We start from the raw sequence: 20,695 nt of genomic DNA on the forward strand, positions 1-20,695 counted from the left end.
AAACCTCGCAAGATTTTGTTGCCACCAAATCCAAATGCAAGCCCTCATCCTAATTCAGGTGGAAGACCTGAGCTCCAGTTTAGCCTTAGTAAGACACACCTCAGCTCACACTGATCTTCAGAAACTCAACTACCTAACAGTGGCAGAACCAGCACTGGTGCGAACAGAGCTGCAAATTTCACAGGTTCACATTCTCTTTGTGTGTTCCTGCCTCTTATTGTGCTGAATACCAAGGAATACTGCAAGGCACAAGTTACCTGGCCATAGAAGAGTAAATTGAAAGTGTTTCTTGCAGCAGTAATTGCAGAAAACAAATTTCAAATTTAACATCACACATTCTTGTACTGGAGTTCTAGCTCTGAGAACCATGTCCTTCCAACCGGGAAGGTAAAACTGTGGGATTGTATCCAATCAAAACAGTCTGACCTTTTAACTTTGAGAAATCAAGAACTATCCACTGAAATTATTCCACAAGCCACTCTTGGGACAAACAAGGGATAACTGAGAATCTCAATGCAAGCTAATTGCATCTATTCATTGGTGAATGAGTTGTGCAGGCTTTAAAACTAGTCAACTATCCACAGTGAGGTCTACAAATTGAGGATAAAATCTCATTGCTCTTCTTACCTTGTCCGAAGGGCACCTCATGTCAAAAAATGGACAAATAGGATGGCCAGACCAATGTTCAGTAAGATGACCATGCAGATCACGATTGTGTTAGGTCCCTGAAAGAAAAACCCAAACCAGAGTATTATATTCCACAGCTTCATGGTGAGGAGACAGACGGAGTGGCCTTGATTCTCCTATTCAAAAATATCAGTAACACCAACTCCCAATGCACAAGTGTCTGGCCTGAATTTCAAACTAGTTGAATCTATCAATCCCTGCTCCTATTTCTTCCCTACAAACTCCTTCACTGCTAGCTTGTGCTGAGGCTAAAGCAAACTAGAGACTCTGGCCACATGCATGTACACTGCCATTTCAACCTGTTCCTCCCAATTCCTTTCTTCACCCTATACATCACCCCAAACGTCATCTATGTTTGTAAAGTTGCTGCATTTGAAATGAACAATTCCATCTGTATGAGATTCTTCTAATCTCAGAACAAAACACTTCCAAGCAGTGCTTCTCTAAAGTCACACTGGGATTGTTCACATCAGGACTGTGGGAACAGTAGGCTAATAAATCGTGGTTTTACAGCTGTATTCGCTCACAGCAAAATGAATTTGAGGGACTATTTTTTACACCTGGGAAATCAAATGGTGATTCAATACCATGGATCAGTTCATAAGGTGCCCCTACTGTAAGAGTAAAATTAATGGGGAAAAAAATGCTCAGTTTCTTTTTCCTGTCCTACATGTTCCCCCACATTTTTCAGACCCGTGGAAAGGGGAGAGAAAAGGAGAAAAATGTAATTAAAAATGTCTGTTTTCCTCAAATTTTGGAATTGCAGATTTATCTCACTGCATCCACCATGGAAACCCTCATGGCTGGGGACAGAGGAAGGACAGGAGGAAATGTCCTTCTGCAGCCTCCCAGATCCCAAGGGACTCTCCAGACTGAGCAGTGTGGGAAAAGTTTCCTAAGGTATTTGTAAGGTCCCTGAGGCCCCGGGCAGCTGGGCTGGAGGCTGGGCGGCCCCAGAGCTGACCCCAAACTCTCTGGGCTGTGTGAGACCAGGGGCTGGAGAACAGCCTTTTCCTGCACCTTCCCAAACAAAATGCATGTCCCAAAACACATTTAAAGCCCATCTTGAGCAAAACCCTGGAGGGTGGAAAGGTGGTGGGAGAGGTAAAAATGGAGAATTTCCTCCAAAAAGCTTCAGAATCCCAAAAGGAGCCCCAAGGAGGAGCACTGCAGCTCTGAGACCACAGTCTCTGGGCCCTTTGGGTATCCTGGGGAAAGAATAAGCAGGGGGAAAAAAAAACAACGCAATTCCTGTGACAGAAAAGGCAACAGAGCTGCTGCTGTCCCCGGAGTGTCCCGCCTTGCCCCGAAATGTGCCACACATCACCTCGTCGCACTCCTCTGCATCCGGCGGCAGCGGGGCCGGGCTCCGCTTGGCCCCCGCCTTGTGCTCCGTCCTCCCTGGTGCCCGGCCCTCAGTCTTTCTGTCAGCGGGCTCGTTCCTGCCCGCCACCCTGCGCTCGGGGCTGGGGCGCTGTTTCACCTCCTTGGGCCGTGGCTGGGCCTCCTTCGGCCGCGGCTGGGCCTCCTTCGGCCGCGGCTGCTCTGCCTTGGCCTCCGCTCGCGGCGCCGGCTTCTCCTCCGGCTCCCGTGGTGGGACCGGGGTGCCCCCGTGACGCTGGGGCTCCCCCCGGCTCTCCGGGGAGGGTGGTCTGTGGTGCTCGGGGAACGGCTCCTCCTCATAGTCTGTGGTGGGGGAGACCGAGGAGGTCCTGACGGCGTAGCTGTGGTAGCCCTTGAAGAGCTCGACGTCGGGCTCACGCGCCATGCGCTGCAGCGGCCCGATCTCCATCTGCTCTGCCGGCCTCCCCGCGCCCCGCGAGGCCGGCCTGGCCTCGCCATCGGCGGCCCCGCCGCCCGCCTCGCCCCAGCTGCCCGGCCGCAGGCCTCCGTCCTGCCGGGCGGCCGCCTTGGCCCGCTTGGCCTCTGGCGGGGTGGCGGCGGGGCTGGGGGCCGGGCTGTGGCGGCGGCGGGGGACCGCGTCCTCCTCGTGCAGCTGGGGGCTCTCGGGGGGCGTGGGGGGCGGCGGGGCACCCTCGGGCCGTGGCGGCGGCGCTGCCTCCTCCATGTTGATGGTGTGCTCCGTGTTCTCTATGATCTCCTGCAGCAGCCTCCGCTTCTGGTACTCGGGGCCTGCGGAGAGAGGGGTTGGTGGGAGAGGGTCCGGGGGGGCCGTGGAGGCTGGGGCAGGGGCTCAGCGAGGCCCTGGCGCCATGCACCTCTACCACCTGGATGGAGAGCAGAGTACCCCAGCCCAAACACAGAGATCTCAGCACCCCGTTGTCACCTGCCCCCCCAAAACAACTCTGGCTGCCTCAAGCTGTGTTTTTATCGCTGCGAACTCATCCTGTGCTTTTCTCCTTCAGGGCAGGACAAGCTCCCGAGTGAGGGGAATGAGGCTGCATTTTTCCACTGCCTCCCTGAGCCTGTTTCCAGAAGGGATTCCCTATGGTGGTGGATGCCCGCCCTGCACTGTCCTGCAGGGAGGAGCAGGCCTGCAGCTCCAGCTGAGTCAAGAACCAGTGAAAGTCTGCAGCCCAGCTTTTCGTGGTTTGGAGCCACGCAGAAGGATTATCCTGGGCCTTAAGGGTATCAAGCTCCCATACAAGCTTTGGTTTGTTTGTTTGTTTGTTTGTTTTTCCCATCTGGGAAATTTCAGTCTGGCTAATAGTGTGAACACTTAGAAAGTTATACATGGAGGTGCTCTGCTTCCTCAGGAAAGGCACATACCCCCAGATGATCTATCTTTTATCCCTCTCTTTGGGAAAAACATGTTTTTCATGCGTGGAGCAGGGCTGGCAGTGAGAGCCAGTCCTCTAGGCACTGACCCGGGCACCAGCAAAATCAACCGGGACCATCACACAAGGTGACTCAGGGCTTCGGGTTTCGTTCTGGCCTCATCTCCCATGCTGACTTGTCAGCTCTTAGCAATGTTGCCGTCACTTCAATTATTTGTGTATCATTAAATCTTTACTTCTTGTTAACCCTGGGTCATGTCTGCAGAGCAAATCACTGCTCAGCTAGGGTCTGAGGAAATCAGCCAGAGCCTGACACTGAGGGCAGCCCATCACACTGGGCTGCTGGCAGAGCAAAATCCAGCAGGGACTGACCAGGAAAGTTTTTCTGAACAACAGCCATGCACAGTGCCCTGCACAGTGGGACCTGTGCAGGGACAGGGTTCGCTGTGCATCCCTGAAATGCCCAGAGCAAATGAGAATAACATGAGCCTGTTCCTTATGGGCATCGTGGGCTCACAAAGCAGCATGTCCAAAAGCAAAGCACCTGGGTTTGGAAATGGCATTGTCCCCATTCTGCTGAATCCAAGTAATGCTGAGGGGTGCAAACATAGAGGGCTTGGTGCGTGCTCCTGAACAGCACAGACCCTGGGGCTGCACTGTCCCCAGCTGCCTCACAGTTCCTCCTTGTGCCTCCTCCACCCCAAGGACTAACACAGACTTGAGCCTGGTCTGGAAATTGGAGCTTGGTACTTCATCCCCTCTAATAAATCAGTGGTGTGATTTGCATGCTGCTAACTCCTGCCCACTCAGGGCAATGACTCTGCTCTGAGGGGGCAGCGGGGAGAGAGGGCACTGCTTTTAGCTGCTCTGCCCTGCCTGCACGCTCCTGTCAATCAGCAGGCGACCCATTCAGGGCCGTTTATTTCTGGCCGCAAATGGATTATTTGGAAGCCTTTTCAACAGTTGTTCAGACTCCTCAGAATAGCCTGCCTGCAGCCCTGCGCTCCTTGCTATCTCCTGGTGCTTTCTTCTCCTCCTGAATAATTCACACCAAAAGCCCTGGCTGCCTGGAGGGCACTGCACAGCCCAGTCCTCCTCCCCTCCCCAGCCTCTGCTTCTGCCTCACCTCCTTCACCTCCCAGCACATTTCAGCAAGGACGTTCGTTGGCTTTCATCCCTCCCCTGTAAGCTGTTAGGCTGATATCCGAAATGAAACCCAGGGCTAAATACTTAGTAAAGACGTGAGGCTTGCTGAGCAGGACTGTCCCATCCCAAACACAGTAATAGCAGGGAGAAATGCAGCTGCCAAACACTGCTAGACTCTCCTGGCTGTGAGGTCAGGTGTCACAAGTTCTAGCAAAATCCCAGGGTGGATTTCTGCCTTTTTGCTCCCGGATGGTGCTGCCTTGCAAGAAGAGACATCTCCCCTTGTTGTGCTCTGATTACAAAGTGAATGTAAAGATTATAAAGGATCATAGAAGATAAATGTGCACCAGCCTCATACATGGCCACAGAATGAGGCCAGGACCAAGTAAAGGCACACATATGGGCAGTGAGAGCATTCAGGCACCTGAGGAGCCAGGAGCAGAGGACAGGCTGCTTCAGGCATTTTGCAGAGCCAGTTTCATTTGTCTCATTCAATTGCCACGGGTGGAAAAAGTAATCTAGCCAGATGTCAAAAACCTCCCAACAGGAATTCCAGTTTCCTTTGCCTCCGGGCTATAAATACCCCAGTGTGCAAAGGGTGAATGTGGATCTGTGACTGGCAGCTGATGGGCTTATGCCAGGATCAAGTGACGTGTAGCTATTGTTAAGTGAAGTGTCACACGCTGGCTCGTGCCCGTGCCCAGGCGCTGCAGTGGTTCCCAGCTCCAAGCCGGCTCTGAGAGCCCCGCGGTGCGGCAGGGAGGAAGGGGCAGCCCTTGCAGAGCTGCATCTCCCCAGGGCGAGGTGGGCATCCAGGGAATTTCGGCAGATCTGTCAATGTGGTTGCTTCCCCAGCCAAACGCCGGGTGTGCGCTGTTCCCTGCTCCTGGGCTGGGTGTAGTTCTGTGACCTGGAGGTGCTGAAGGCAAAGCAGTAGCGGGCAGCACGGTTTGCTGAGCAGGAGTCACAGCGTTTGGCTCCTGTCCCCAGTTTTGCCACTGTGATGGCTGTGGGACCTTTGTTCCAGGTAACAAAACCAGATAATAAGAAAGATAAAATAAAAATGTAGGCATTTGGATCCCTGTTTTCTGCTCTGTTATTACCTTCCCTCTCCAGAAAGGGAAGCTTTCCAAGAAGAACACTGCTCTGCCTAGCTTGGTCTAGGGAAAGGTAATGACATTCACAGTGCTGCTTCGTTACACTTCTATCCACTGGTCCCCAGTGCTTGGTCGCAAAGAAGGAACCTCCTGAGTGTTTTCTCAGCCAAATAATTAGCTGTGATGCTATCAAATAAATAGGAAATAAGGGAAGTAGTACTTTGCATTATCAACTTTCTTACAGGATATTACAGCCGCTAATTAGCCAAGGCTGATGGTACCCTGGTGCAGTGTGGGGTCCCACAGGATACTGGCTATGAGTCAATGTGCAAAGCTGTTCCAAGAAAAAGCCACAATGGCTCGAGGGACGCATCTGCAGGAGCTCTGCAGGCAGACCTGTGCTTGCTGCCTGCCCTGCCAGGTGCTGGGAGGGCTTCAGGGTGGGGAGGAACACGCAGGGAAGCTGAGGGGCTGTGGGTTTTTCCGTATTGTAACGTTTCACAGCAGGTAAAACAGAAGTGCAAAAGAGCAAATCACCCCCGTGAAGGGGCTGGCTGAACCTGTGTGACAGAGGATTTAGGATACACAGGAGGGCAGCGTGCTGAGCTATAAAGCGGCTGAAACTTTTGAACGGATTCCCCAAAGCAAGTGCGAAATCCCTCTTAGAAGACGCCTCTGGTCTTACCTGGCTGGTAGAAGTCTGGGGAGAGCTCCCTGGCCATCATCCTGGCTATGCCCGACTCGTTGTTAGCTGCCTGAGCTGCCTGCTCAGACCCTTCAGCCTTGGCCTTGGCATGAGCTGTCCTGCAGAGGGAAGAGGAGATGGCAGTGAGCATCGTCTGAGCCAACGTCGGCCTGGCTCAAGCAGCAGACTCCAGCCAGCAGCAGAATCAAATCAGCTCCTGCACTCAAGGAGCAAAGACCAGAGACGGCCAGGCTGAATGGGGCTTTGGGCAACCTGGTCTAGAGGTGTCTGAGTTGGAATTTGGTGATCTTTAGATCTTTACAAGGTCCCTTCCAACCCAAACTGCTCTATGATTCTTGACAAGTAAGGGGCACAAAAGTTTAAGGCTAAGGTGTGACAGTTGCACTTAGCCGTGCAAGCAAAGGAGGCAGGGATATTTGCAAACAGGGCAGGTGTATTTGCAGACAGGAGCATGTTTAGGTGTTGCAGCAAGGCAGCAACCGTGCTGCACTGCACAGAAATCCTGGCTCAGAGGAATGCCTAAAGCACCTTTCCAGGGGTCTTTGGAGTGCACAGGAGTAACAAAGCGATGGCTGAGCACCGCTGCACTGCCACTGGCCTGGAGCGAGCTACTGCACCTCTCCAGCAGCAGCACGCTGCACATGTTTTACACCAAATCTCTATTTGAACTCTCCAGCAAACAAATCCAGCCCGTCCAAGGGCTCCTTTGCTTGCAGCAGCCCAGGAGCTGCTCTCACCGGGGCACAAGCGCCAGGGAAGGCAGAGCCATTGTGTTCCTTGTGGCCTGGCTCCCTGAGTCCTCTCTGCTCCTTCCCGGCACGTCTCCTCCTTGCTCCCTAAAGCTATCCGAGCTATTTTGCTGGCCGGCTGTCGTATTCCTCACATGCCTCGTGCTCAGGGCCCTGTGATCTTTACGCTAAAAGCAGGGCTAGCTTTGCAGCCCAGCTGCTCGCAGTCTGGGAGGGAGCTGACTTCAAACAGCAAGACAGCACCTTCAAAATACGGGAGGGCAAAGCACCGTGTGCTCAGCTGCTCCGCTCCACCCGCGGCTTGAGGAGACTTCGCTTTCCCCGTGCTCTCAGTAACGCTTCCCAAGGCTCCCTGGGTCTCCCCTGCTGCACATAACAGAGCACACGCTGGCTGCATCAGTGCAAACCTGTGTATTTTGGTGTAGACACACTGTTAGCAGCCCTCAACACTAACTCACCAACTCTTTCTGAATTTAATAAGGTCATACGACGGCTGTCGAGCTATTTAACAGCACCCAGCGACCATTTTCAGAGGCGGATTGGAAGTTCTCATCCCCGCAGTGAAAATGTTCGAGAGGAATTTTTGGACTGCTGGGAGGAGTCACGGTGCCCGGGTTAGTCCTTTGGCACTACTGGAGATGCAGCACACAGACAAGACTTGTGTTACTCTGAACACTCGATGGGTGCAATGAAAAGGTGCTGGGAACGCTGCTCTGAGAAGCTCAGAAAGGCACAAGGTGCACACTCACGTACGTGCGTACAGGCACACGCCATTTCGGGTGGCTGTGGGGAAGGAATTAAACACAGGGCATGAATCCCAACTGATAGAGGCACCGGTGTGACTTGACGGGGAGCTGAAAACACCGCTCAGGGGCCTGAGATAGAGCGGAGGGCACAGAGCTGCTGCGCCTGGGACCGCGTCTCTCTGGGATGCCATCCCCGTGCCACAGCCGTGGCTCACCCCTGGGCTGCACTCACACGTTATCTCCCGCTTTCTCTGCGGGCTGAGCTGCCTGGCATTGCTGTCATTCTTGGTCTTTTAATCCCGAATTATTGCAGCTCCCGAAACATCCAGAGAGGCTACGTGATGAGGCAGAAAACAGCAATTTTAAGCCACAGCTCACATGCAGGAGGTCTGAAGCAGCTCTGAACAGAGACAGCACCTCCTTTTTTGGTAGCATATAATCAGCATGATTAATTCCACCGTGGTCTGGCAGGGGCTGTGGGGACGGTTCTGTGCTTTCCGTGCCTGGGGATCAGAGGGGGCTCGGCACACCTCACCAAGCACAAGCCTGCACGACGCCAGCCCCGGGAACAGGCTCGCCAAGTAGGGAGCCCAGCTCGTCACCCCAGCAGGATCTGCCCCGACCCTTGCCTTTGTCCTGCTGCTCTGGGAGGATGGGATTCACCATACAGGGATAAAATCCTCCTTTTCAGCCACCCGCTGAGCGGGCTGAGGCTTTCCTGGCCACTTGTCAGCCCCCACAGGGAATGGAGCAGTGCCTGGCAAGCAGAGGGAACCCTTCCTAGAGGTGGCTTCTCCAAAAGCAGGCTGGAAGCAGGCTGGATGTGAGGTCTGCTCCCTCTGCTAGTAGGGCTGGAGCTCGACTCGTGCTGATGTGGTACCAGGGGGCTGCAGACAGCTCCTGGCATGCCCAGAGACTTGGGGCAATGCACAGGATCAGCCTGTGGGCGCAGGAGGTGACAGTGCAGCTCCTGACAGTGCTCACCTCCTGCTGCAGCTTTTTCCTTTCCCTCAGAGAAGCTGCTGGATGCTTTTGGGCTGCCGCCTGGGGTTTGAGCACTGCAGCTCCTGCAGGCAAAGAGGCGGTGAGGCCAGGGAAGACCCCGGGTTGTAGGAGCTGCTGTGATGATGCTGCAGGTGCCGAACCACGCTGGGAGTCAGCACGGGGCCAAGCCTGGCAGGCTCTGCAATGAGCCCTCCTGCAAACCCTGCAGCAGAGCCAGGAGCCGCTGCCAGCCCTGGGGTGTGGGGGCAGGTACCCGACTTTGGCATCCCTGGGGACGCAAGCTTCACGGCAGCTTCACTCTCCGAGACATACCTGACCTCTGCTCTTGTCCCCTGCTTCCAAAGCTGTCCAGGAGCGCTTGATTTGTGGGGACTGAGGCCAACGCAGCTGCAGCTTCAGGTCTGGCACCTCCAGCACACTGCACGTCGTGTCCCAGGAGAGGCAGTGGTGCAAGAGGGCTGCTGCCACGGGGCACAGAGCTGGCCCCGACAGGGATGCTGACACCCTGTACTCGGTCCTGCTGCTGCCGAGATCATTTAGTACAGCGGCAGCTGGGTGGTGAACGCCTGGGACATGGAGACACTGCTCAGCAATTTGAGTACGGCTCCCCAGGCACACATCCCTGGGGCACGAAGGCAGAGCACTCAGAGCCATCCGAAAAACCCTGCTGAGGGTTCAGTAATGTCATGACAAAGCACAGCCTGAAGGGAAGGGCCCAGCCATAACAATAACATCTAGCTCTCACAGAGTACTTCTGAATTTTGTCTTCACCCACGTGGCTGGCAGCGCCAGCTCCATGCAGAGCAAAACTTGGTCCCAGCAGCAAAGCAGCAGACAAACAACAGGCGGCCAGGAAGAGCCCAGGGAACACAACCAGCAACAAAAACCTCTCCCGGCCCACAGCCCGGGGTCTACAGAGGTAAAAGAAAGCTGAGACAGGTCTAAGGGTGATCTTTGAACATTTCCTTGTATCACGTGTAAAGTTTCTTCTGAGGTTAAGATATGGTAAAAAACAAAATACAACAAAACCAAACCCAAAAAACAGAATCAGCTTTTTCAAAAAGCAAATTGCTGGATTTTTATTATATGCATACAAAGCTGACACTTTCCAGGTAGCACTGTTTTACTGCCCTGCTGTGCTGCCAGCTCGTAGCCCTAAAGCCCTTCTGCAGAAAACAGCCCACGCAAACACCAGCAGAGGAGGAAGGTTGGTGATGGAGGGGATCAGGGTGAAACCGCACCAGAGAATTTTATGGCCCCCAGCAGCAGGATTCAGAGGCCCCTTTCCACAGCAATGCTGGAAAATGAACCGTGAGCACTAAATGTGCCCAAGTGGGGACAAGGACCACAAGGAGGGACTTTCAGAAACCAGTGGCTGGTGCTCCCCACCCGAGGTGAGGCAGCACGGAGCGGGGACAAGCGTTCCCTGGTGCCACCCGGAGCCATCTCAGGGCTCGCTGCGACTGCTGTGGGGCCGCTGCCTGCCTGCACAAGGATGCAGGAGGGTTGAACGCAGCAGCTGCTCTGCTTGCTCCCTTGGCACAGCTCTAATGCTCTAATCGTTTTTGTGTTAGCGTGTGGACAGAGCACCGCTGCCGTCCCTCCTGGCCCCAGCCCAGGAGCACTGCCCAGTTCGTTCCTCTGCCTGCTACCGAAATCCCCCGCGGACACACGAGCCGCAGCTGAGCGCAGCGCTAACAGGTGAGAGCCGAAGCCCAGCCGGCAAAGCTCATCTCTTCGGGCCGTTTATAGGGTTTTGCACATCCACAATGGATTAGCCTGCAAACGAGATTGGAATTAGTGGGGAGTGCTGCAAATAGCAGATGGGGCTGGGGCACCTCCAGGTGCGGCGGTGACCTTGGGGCTACCAACAGGGCAAGAGCTGAGCCCTGTGCCCCAGCTACTGCACGTCCGTGTATCAACAGAGACAAGCTCATCCGGCACCATCCTTCCCTACCCAGGGTCTCCCTCTTCCCATTGATCCAGCAAACCCTTACGGGAAGGAACAGCTGAACACCTTCTACTTGTCACTCTCAAGATCATAATCCGCCCCAAAAAAACCCAACCCCAACCCAAAAACATGACCAAATGTAATTCACCAGTTCTAGGAAAGGAGGCTTTTGCTACACTCCGCTCTCCTGGAAGCTGGCGTTTCCCTCCCCAGCCAAACCTGCTTCGGCATCCAGTGGGGATCACTCAGAGAGATCCTTGAGCACTACTGCCCCGGCAGGGGGGGCACAGCAGCATGCTGGGGGCGTGCAAGGGCTGGGTGGCGGGTCCAAGCCAGGTCCCATTTGTTGTGCAGGGCTTGTAGTGCTGACGTAGGGCAAATCCAGCACGCTCCACCGTCACACTCGGGGCATTTGGTCCTTCTAGACCTCCAGATACCGGTTTGTCTTGGCAGGGATGCTCACGGCACTCGGGAGGGATACGGAGAAAGCCGCAGACGTGATTTTGCTGATGGCAACATGGTCCCTTCTGTGCTCACGTGGTGAGGGGGCAGGACACACAGACCCGAGCAGGACAGATGCTTGCTGGCTCCTCTGTTTTCCACACCACTGTTGCACATGTGCCACCTCTCTATCTGCACCATCCTTTTCTTCATCCATACCCCCAGCCTGTCCCCTTTGCGCCTCTCTCCCCTGCCCTATTGCTCTGTTGGCTCCATCACTCGTGTGCACGAACCCACTCGGTTTAAACTCCGACATCCCCGGGGCTGAGTCTGTGCTGGTTTATTTTATGGACTGCGGGGTGTGATCTACATTGTGCATAAAGCAACACAAGCTGCCTCCTACAAGAAACACCCCCACACAGCTTTCAAGGAAATCCCAGAAGAGAAAGCATCCTGGCCTCGCGGAACAACCCTGCCGCCCGTCTCTGTCCTGGCAGCCAGCTCCTGAGATGCCCCGGGACTGCCACTCGCCGTACAGCAGTGGTGGCACCAGGTACCTGGGTGGATAAACAGCACCTCTCCTCCTTCCTGCAGCACTAGGAGCACCGACAGCCTCCTGGGGCAGAAGAGCATCCTCCCCTGCTCTCAACTTTAGGGGTGCCTGGCAGAGCTCGCTGCGACCCAACGAGCTCAGCAAGCATGAGCCTTTCTGATTACTTGGTGGATTTTTAAAATGCCGAAATGTTATCCTCGGCCCTAAATAGCTCAAAGCCACTTGCATCTTTCACCAAAGGATACTTCCCCTCAGAACAGCTAAAGTGACATTAATCTCCCAGCAGACAGACCTGCAGCTGTCTGCAAGACAACGACAGCCTACAGAGCCCGGCCCTGCAGCAAGAGCATCTCAGGGGCATTTCTGGGGAAAAACGGGAGATTTGCAGCTGCCAGCTGGACACCCGGGATGTTTTTTGGTCTGTCCTTCTCCATCCTGCCTGGGCAGAGCCAGGTGTGGAGCTGGCTGAGCCAGAGGAGTGGGCTGACCCAAGGGAACAGCAGGGCTCGCTTGCTTCGAGGAAGCCCAGCCCAAGCCCAGAGCTCTGCCAAACAGGTGGCATTCACAGTCTGAGCGGGTTTTACCTGGCTGCCAGCCCTGGACTGGGTCAGAAAGTGGGCATTCTTTCTATCAGGCTGTTGTTTTTTTTCAGTGAGAAGTTTTAACAACTTGTAATTTGAATGTTTTTCCAGATTTCAGCAACCCAAACCAAGAAAGCGAGGAAATACATGTACAGGCTCTGTTCTGGAAGTCCTTTTCCCCAGTCAAAAAAATAAAAGCAGGATTATTATTATTATTATTTTGCTAAGGAAATGAAAGCGGGCATATTTCTTAAAATATTGTCTTTGGTTAGAAGCCCAATTATTTGTTAAATCTAACCTAAGGCAGAAGCATTTTTCTACGAGCACATGGGTCTCGCAAGTTGATGTCCACAGGTTGGAGCCCAGAAGAAACACGGGACCGAGCCGTGAGCTGGGACGGCTCCGGCACGTCTGCTGCGGCCACGAGGGGCTGGGACGCCGGGTGGCAGCAGGTTCTGCAGGAGCAAAACTACAAAAACTCGTACGCAGAAGACGAAAGGGCTCTGGCTCAGCACCAGCATAAACTGAAAAAACGCACCAGGAGGAGGGAGCGTTTCTCTATGTCTGGCTTCATATTTAAATGGGACAGTTTACCTCAATATTTTTTATTTTTCGAGATAAGCCGGTTTCACATTCCACAGAAATGATGATAACCCTTGAGCAAAGCCTGATTGAAAGCGATGATCTGAAAGCCTGGCACCCTGCCGGCCGATTTCAAGCATGTGGAGGGGACTCGAGTCCTTCCCACTCCGCGCAGAAGCGCATCAATCGGGCATGAAGCTGCCATTTTCCAGTCGTTTTGCAGATTAAAGCCTCACTTCACTTCTCCCTCTTCTGTGTTTGTAAGCCATTGAGATAAGGGTTTCCCACAAGGGCAGGCCGAGCAGCCCATTAATCCCAATTAAGCCCATTTCCCTGCCTGGCCTGCTCCCCGGTCCGTACCCATCCCCAGCTCTGCTCTTGCTCAGGGTCCCAGCATGTCCCGGAGGTGCTGGTCCCCAACCCAAATCCCACTGGAAGCCCTGCAGAAAGCCCTCTGCCACCAGCAGATGCTTTCTCCTCAGAGCTACTGGAAGCGCGCGTTCCCTCTTACCCTACTAGGGCATGACCGAGCCTCGGGAAATTCGTGCGAGGCGGGTGGAAAATAGATAAAGCAGCGTGCACCCTGCTCCGAAGCCGATGCATCTCAGCACAATAAGCAGGCCTGGCCAAAAATGTGTCAGTGCTCCGGCTGCAGCCAGCTGCAGCTGGAGAGGAGGCCTCTGTGGGGAAGGGATGAAGCGAAGGTGAAGGCATCGCACGGCTGCTCGCTCCCCAGCACCCAACACCCTGCGCACAGGTCTTCTTCCATGGGGACAGTGCCCTGGTGCCACTGCTCGGGGCAGCCAACATGAAAAGCAGAAAAAATGAAAAGCAGCAAAAGCGAGCCCCAGACACCCCGCTGCCTCCCCATTACAGGAGCTGGAGGTCCCCCAGCTCCACCATGCAAAAGACAGAGAGTCCCCAAAGTCCTGGTTTGGGGTGTGGGGACAGCCCGGGGCAGTGTTCAGCGTGGTCAAACCACGTGCTTGGGAACCGGGAGCATCTCTGACAGCATCGCCTGCAGCAGGCACACGGGACAGAGGAGTTAATTAAGACAACTGTTTGCGTTGACTGAGGATGAACTAAACACGCCACCCTCTACACAGACGCAGTGAGCGCGGGGAGGAGCACCAGCAGCGTCCCCTCGCTGCCGCCCCAGCTCCCAGCACCTTTCCTTTAACACCTGCCGAGGTGCCAGGCTGAGCACCAACGCTCAGCAAGGAAAGGTTCAGCTGCTCTCCTGCTTGCCAGCCTCAACCCTGGAGGCCTGGGAAGGCCTCCCCTGGCCTCCTGACATACCCAATGCCTGGATCCGAGCCTGCCAGCCTCAGGGATGCTGTGCTGGGCAGCTGCAGCGGCACAGCCGAAGCCCTGGGCACACAGCATGCACCCCACGGGCACGGAGGCTGCACCATGGGCACGGGGCTGCACCATGGGCACGGAGGACACGGGGACTGCCGGCCTCCCTGGAGGCACAGACCTCGAGGCAGCACAGGAGGCAGCGCAGCACCGTGCCCAATAAAGCACCCGATGGCTGCGAGCGTGTGGCCGAGCTGCGGCGGTGGGGGCTGCCGGCGGCTCCCAGCTGTCGCGCGGGGCAGCGCTGATAAGCCCCTGCTCTGCGTTCCCTTATTTAGGCAGGGCGCTGCGCTGGCTGCAGCAATGCCCGCGCGTCACTTGCACCCTCCTGCCCCGTCCCCCCCGCAGCCGCCCGGCCAGGCTGGAGGCGCTGGGAGCGCAGGAGAGGCTGGGCAGGGTGGCTTCAGGAAGCGATTCGGGAGCCGTGCCCTGAAACCCAGCCATCGAGGCTTCGGTACCCAAGCAGCAGGATTGCAGGACCTCTGAGCATTTAGAAAAATACCCCCGGCGTATTCCTTTCTAGGTGTATTCTCCAGTCATAACACATTGAGCCTTAGGGCCAGCATATGAACAGGTGAAGCACAGCGGCAGTCTTTGTCCCTCACCCCTTCCCTTCCCGTTGGTGCTATGACACGCAGCAGATATATTTTAGGTGCTGTTAGCAGGACGTCCGCCCGTCAAACTGCTAGAGCCTGGCCAGATCCGTGCCTTCCAGGAAGCACGGCAAGTGCCTGCACTGGGTTTGGTCCAAGGCAGCGGGAAGCACAGCTCCGTGCACAGGGGGATCTCGGCAGGCACTGCTGCACGGGGACAGAAGCGGGATTGACACTGATGCTGTCCCCCAAAAGCCCCAGCAAGAAGTAAAGCTGCTCCTGTGAGCTGGGCAGCTCCTGGGCATACAGCTTCAGCAATCAAACCCCAAAGCACAGCCAGCTGTTCTATTCAACCTGCTGTTCTATCCAACCCCCATCTCCCACTCCCTGTTTTCGGAGGCTTTGTGCCGCCCTCTCTGATATTTTTTGGAATGAGCCAGATTTCCAAGCAGGCGGCTTGGGAGGGACCCGGGCAGGGCAGGACAGCAGCAGATTGGGGAGAACCAGGCAGAAAACCCAAATCGAGCGGGCAGCAGGGCTGGAGGTGCCAACCAGCCCCGTCCCTGCTGCTCTCAGGCGTTCCCAGCAGAGCTCAGTGCCTGGCTTCATTCAGGATCCTGCCCGCGCATCCCCAGCACGGCCGCGTGCCTGAGATTCCTACGGCGCCACCGGTGGAGGCAGCCCCAGAGTTCAGGCTTGTTTTCCTCCAGATTTCTGTCTTAAAGAGCCTTTTATGGTGCAAGAGAGCGAATTCTGCTCTCCTACTGACACTGCACTCCCCAGCAGCGGAAGGCTGGAGAGCACCTTAGCTGAGCCCTGCAAGGGGCCCCCCCACATGCCGGCAGCAAACAGAAATCAAACATCGGTGCGCAGCAGCAGAGGCACACGGAGCACCCCCTGGGAATTATTCTGTGTCTGTGTGCAATGATCATCGCACACAGACATGTGTCACATCCTCCCCAAAAGGGGATTTGTGTGGTCTCAAAGGTGTAAGGTACAGAGTGCCCTGCAGGAAGCAATACAAAGTCTAGAAAACTTCACCTTGTAGCTGCGAGCTAAGGAGATGCTAGCGATAGTGCCGCCCTTGTGTAAGCTGCAGTGGTTTGTTTTCACAATCTGCAGGCAATTCTTCTCTGCTGCGGGTGTAGAAACCGAGGCAAGGTTCAAGGCCAAAGAGAAAGCTGGTGCTGGAGCTGGAATTTCACCTCAGGACCTTTTCTGGGCAAAATGAGGTCTGTTTGCTCTTGATCCCAAACCTGAGCTGAACAGGGAAGGAAAGAGGAGCTCTGCACAGAGCGGCACAACCCCAGCACTGAGGCAGACGGAAAGGGTGAGGTGCAGCCTACAGCAGGGAGGAGACAAAGTCCCTGCTCCGCAGCAGGTCTGGGGACGTGCTCCTCGTGGGATCCCGGGGCTGCCAGGGGAGTGCTGCGCCCTCTGCCCCGCACAGCAGCCGTGCTGCCAGGAGCTCTGCGAGGGGAGGGCGTCCCAGAGTGCTGCAACCTCCGATTTCCTCCAGCTCCGAGGTTCCCTTAATAGGAAATTATCTCCCAGCTGCGCCGGGAGGGATGCGGTCCCCAGCAAGGGCAGTGGCGCGTTCCAGCCCCTGATGGAAAACACAGCCGAGCCGCTTTTGATCCAACGTGTAAATAGTGTATAATAAAAAGAGGCTTATGTAAACTGACCGACTTCTCAGGGAGCAGCTTTTGCAGCTCCAGCCTCCTTATGTACGGCTGCGAGCGCTGCGGCCACGTGCTGCTCCTGCGGCGTCGGCTGAGCCGAGCCTCCCAGCCAGGAGCAGCCCAGGCTGGGATTTGTGTCCCTGCTGTCCCTGAGTGACTCCTCTGACATCGGGCTGTCCTCTCCCTGCCGGTTGCTGAGGCAGCGAGGCTTTGCTAAAGGCCAGTCGTGCTCCTTGTAAAGCTTTGGAGGCAGGAAGGCGGAGGCTGGGCATGTCTGGGTTGTGCGGGAGGGCAGAGGTTTGGAAATAAAAGTGCCTTCCCCTGGGCAGCTGTTCCCCATGTCTGCACAATAATGAAGCAGCTTAGGTGATTAAACCCTGAACAAGATGGTTTGTGCCTGGTTTAAGAACAAAATGTAAGAAACATTTAAGAATAAAAAAAAAAAAGAAAGAAAAAAAAACAGTTCCGGAGCCACAGTCACCTCCCAGCAGCCTGAGGACAGCACTGATGCCACAATGTGGCTCCAAAATCACGGCAGCAGGGGGGCACCGTGTTTGTCCTGCTAAGCCCAACCAGCCGAGTCCCATGGGGTCCCCGTCACATGGGCAGCAACATCCCCAGCCACAGGGTGATGTGGTGCTGCCCCTCAGATGCATGCAGAGACGGGGGGGGATATAAGCAGGAGAAGATTTTCTCCTGCCAGCCCCGGAGCTGCTCTCCCATCTCCTCCTGGGAGGGATGCTGGAGCCATCAGCCCTTCCCTCACCAACCAGCTCCTAACACAGCTAGTTCGGAGCAGAGCCCACCAGGCGGTGCAGGGGACACCGCGATGCCCGGCCGTGCCCACGTCTTCATGGGTGCAAGGGCTACGGGGGCACAGGGGGTGGCCACGTGCTGCCGCACGCCCCACGCACGCTCCTCCCGCCCGTGGGATCTGCTCCTGGCTCCCAGAGCCCCGGCACAGCGCTGCCTTCACAGAGCCCGACCCGATAAACGGCCTGGGAGCTCCCCCTGAGCTGTACCAGGGGCTCTGGGGCAGAGTCTCTGCTGCAGGCAATATTTGCTTAGGACGCACCCTGCTTGTGTGCCTGCTGGAGCCACCAGTGCCAACACCCCGCTGCTCTCCATCCTGCCCCCTTCACACCACCACTGGCAGCTTGGCAAGGCACTGGGTGCCGCCCGGCTCAGCAGCTCCTGCTCTACAGCAGCCAGCAGCTGCCCTGCACAAGGGACTTGAGGGGCCGGGACGGGGCTGCGGGAGGGGCCGGGGGCTGCAGCAGGCCATGGGGTGAGAGCAAGGCAGAGAGGCTGCAGCTCGGTGACACCGTGCGTGCGTTTGCCACAAGGACTCTCCAGGGACCGACAGCCTGGGGTTGGCTAAAAAAGGAGATAGAGACAGCAGAAAGCTGGAAGCTTTTCCCCACTCTGTGGCAGGTCCCAAATGTCCGCTGGCTGCTGCAAGGGCCCTTGGCCTTGCTCCATCAGCAAAAAGAATGAAGCAGAAATCACAGAGAGCCACGTTTGACCCCGCTGCCGGGACACAGCCAGGGGGCACCCGGTCGGGTCCAGAGGGACCTGTGGGACGGGGACCACCGCCACCCCAAGGACCTCCACGCCGGAGCCCTGTGCACCCACCTGGATGCCGCGATCTCCGACTTCTGCCGGGCGATGGCCGCCGCCCGCTGAGCCCCCTCCACGCTCCTGTCCACCTTCTGCCGGATCTTGGCGCTCTTGAGGGGGATGACACGCTTCTTCATGCCCTTGACGAGGACGTTGTGGCGGTACTTGCCCTCCTCCTTCTTGCCATCGGGCAGCGTGGTGCAGCCGTAGCCATGCCGCAGGTTGTCCAGCCACTCGCCCTCGTACTTGAGCCCGCTGGAGCGCTCGCTGACGCCAAAGCCCGAGCGCTTGTCGTTCTTCCACTCGCCCATGTAGGTCTCCGTGGTGGTGGCGTCGATGTCAGACTCGAAGGGGGGGTACTCCTCGCCTTCGGCGCCCTCGCCCAGGCTGACGGTGGAGGTGGCATCGCTGGCGGCTGAGCTGATCCCGCTCTCGCTCTTGAGGAAGCTGACGCGGCTCTTCTGGCTGGCCAGCGACGACTTGGACTCGGACTTCTTCAGCTTCCCCAGCAGGGAGCCCCTGCGGAAGAGCCCCCCCTTCTTCGGCTTGCCGGCCTCGGCATCCGCGTAGAGGCTGAGGGCGAAGCCTCCGCGGGTGATGGTGGGCGAGACGGGCAGGCTCTCGGGGTGGGCGGCGGGGGAGTCCTGCTGTGGCAGGGTGCCGTTGCTGTGCTCGCTGCGCAGGGAGGACAGGGAGGTGCGCAGCGGGGAGCGCACCACCGACGCCATGCCGTAGGGCACGCTCTGCCGCACGCCATAGCCGTGCCGCATGCCGTTGGTGAACTGGCCCTGGTAGGTTCCTGTGGGAGAGAAGAGGGAGGAGGTGAAGCGGCGGCATTCTCCGTCCCGCCTGCGTGTGCCAGCAAAGGGCTGCAGGGCACACGCACCCTCCCTCGGAGACAGGACCCCCAAATCCACCCGAAATCCACTGTGAAAGCCACTGCCCCGAGGGAGCAAGGACAGAGAGCACAGGTCAGAAAGGTGCTGGTGCAAACCCAAAGCCACCTGGTGGACGTGGAGTCTGGGTAGGCATCAGTACCGGGGGCAGGAGGCAGCCCCACGGGGCTGGAGTTTGGGCTGCGCCGAGGGGTGGCAGCAGCCCCACGTGTACACGTGAGCGGTGGTGGCACGGCTCTTCTTGGCTCGGTGACAGTCCCTTCCAGCCCCTTCTGCTGTTTGTCACTCGCAGCCTGCCAGGACCAGCTCTAGACCCCCGAGACGGGCACGTGCCCATAGCACGGGCTGCCAGGTACCTGCAGCAGCATCTGCTTGGCCCTGACACAGCTTGCCTGTGGTCCCAGGACCAAGGCTCACGCCACAAAGCAACAAATGGGTAAAACAGGGAGGAGAGGAGCAGATCTCTGAGGCTCCTCCAGCTCTAGCCCCTTCTCCAGACCCAGCTCAGGACTGCACACACAGTGTGCCATACAACGGGGGGACACGGGGAGAACAGTGCTCAGCAGGACCAGGGCTACACTCCGGTACGGGACCCCGAAGGACTGGGAAAAGCACATTGTTCCTCCACTAGCCTGGCCCTTTCCGGTTCTGCACCTCCGCAGGTGCTAGAGCAGCAGCTCGGAGACAACAGCTCTGATTTTCCCCACCAGGACGCCAAGAGACTTCAATTCGCTTCATCAAATCCCCCTCTCCAAGAAGGGCTCCCAGCAGGAGCAGGGCTGCTGGGGGCAACCTTCGCCTCTGGCACCGAGATGCCAGCGCTGCCCCCCTGCCAGGAGGGCTGCGAGAGCCAGCATGTCCCCGGCGAGCCCCATGGGGTGGCCGGGACGGGACGGGACAGTGTGGGACGCCTCCCGGCCCGCTGCCCTCCCCGTCTCGCTCTCCTCGAGCTACAGTTGCCTCAGAAACCGGCAAAACCACCCCAAACAAAAGCAGCATTCAGCTCCGCTCCCATCGATCAGCCCTGCTACGGCATCTGGACGGGGCTGCCTTGTGCTGGGGGGGGCACAAAGCTCCCTGGACAGGCGCCCTGCTCTTTACGCTGCTGGGCACGGCTCCCTGCGAGCAGCCAGCCGGGCAGGGGGCGTTTTCGTGGGCACGGGTCTGAGAACACCTGGGTTTTGTTCAGCAGAGGCAGAAGGCACTGAGGGTTGGGGAGCCAGCCCGTGCTGCCCCGGGGGGGTGACCCTAGGGGGTGCAGCTGAGCGGGGACCCAGGCTCGGCTGGCCCAGCAAGGAGGGGGGGACCCGGCTTCCAGACATTCATTTCCACATTCAGATGCTGTTACTGAGACCAGGGATGACCCTAGTCCCCGGAGAGCAAACGCAGCTCCTTCTTTGGCGATGGTGGGAGTGCATATTTTACGCTCTCCCAGGCCACTTCTGCAGCATAATCTCTACTCCCAGGCTTCAGGTTTCGTTGAAATCCTCTCCAGACCCGCCTGCGGGGTGTTAACTTACAGCGCCGGGGCCAGGAAAGGCAAGAAGTGCCCGGGCGGGCAGC

At 56.9% G+C, this 20,695-nt stretch overlaps 1 protein-coding gene across 1 annotated transcript in view; it reads right to left on the reverse strand.

The window, feature by feature from the left end:
- JPH2 (junctophilin 2) overlaps nt 1–20,695 on the reverse strand; it is a 29,370-nt gene that overhangs the window by 2,892 nt on the left and 5,783 nt on the right. Inside the window, exons 2-5 of the mRNA XM_027442791.3 lie at nt 18,252–19,035; nt 6,354–6,472; nt 2,015–2,820; nt 628–725 (exon numbers count right to left, since the gene is read on the reverse strand). Coding sequence (XP_027298592.2) covers nt 645–725; nt 2,015–2,820; nt 6,354–6,472; nt 18,252–19,035 — 1,790 coding nt within the window. The 3' untranslated portion in view covers nt 628–644. The remainder of the gene's footprint in view (nt 1–627; nt 726–2,014; nt 2,821–6,353; nt 6,473–18,251; nt 19,036–20,695) is intronic.

Source organism: Anas platyrhynchos, chromosome 21 (assembly GCF_047663525.1).
Source record: "Anas platyrhynchos isolate ZD024472 breed Pekin duck chromosome 21, IASCAAS_PekinDuck_T2T, whole genome shotgun sequence".
Classification (NCBI taxonomy): Eukaryota; Metazoa; Chordata; class Aves; order Anseriformes; family Anatidae; genus Anas; species Anas platyrhynchos.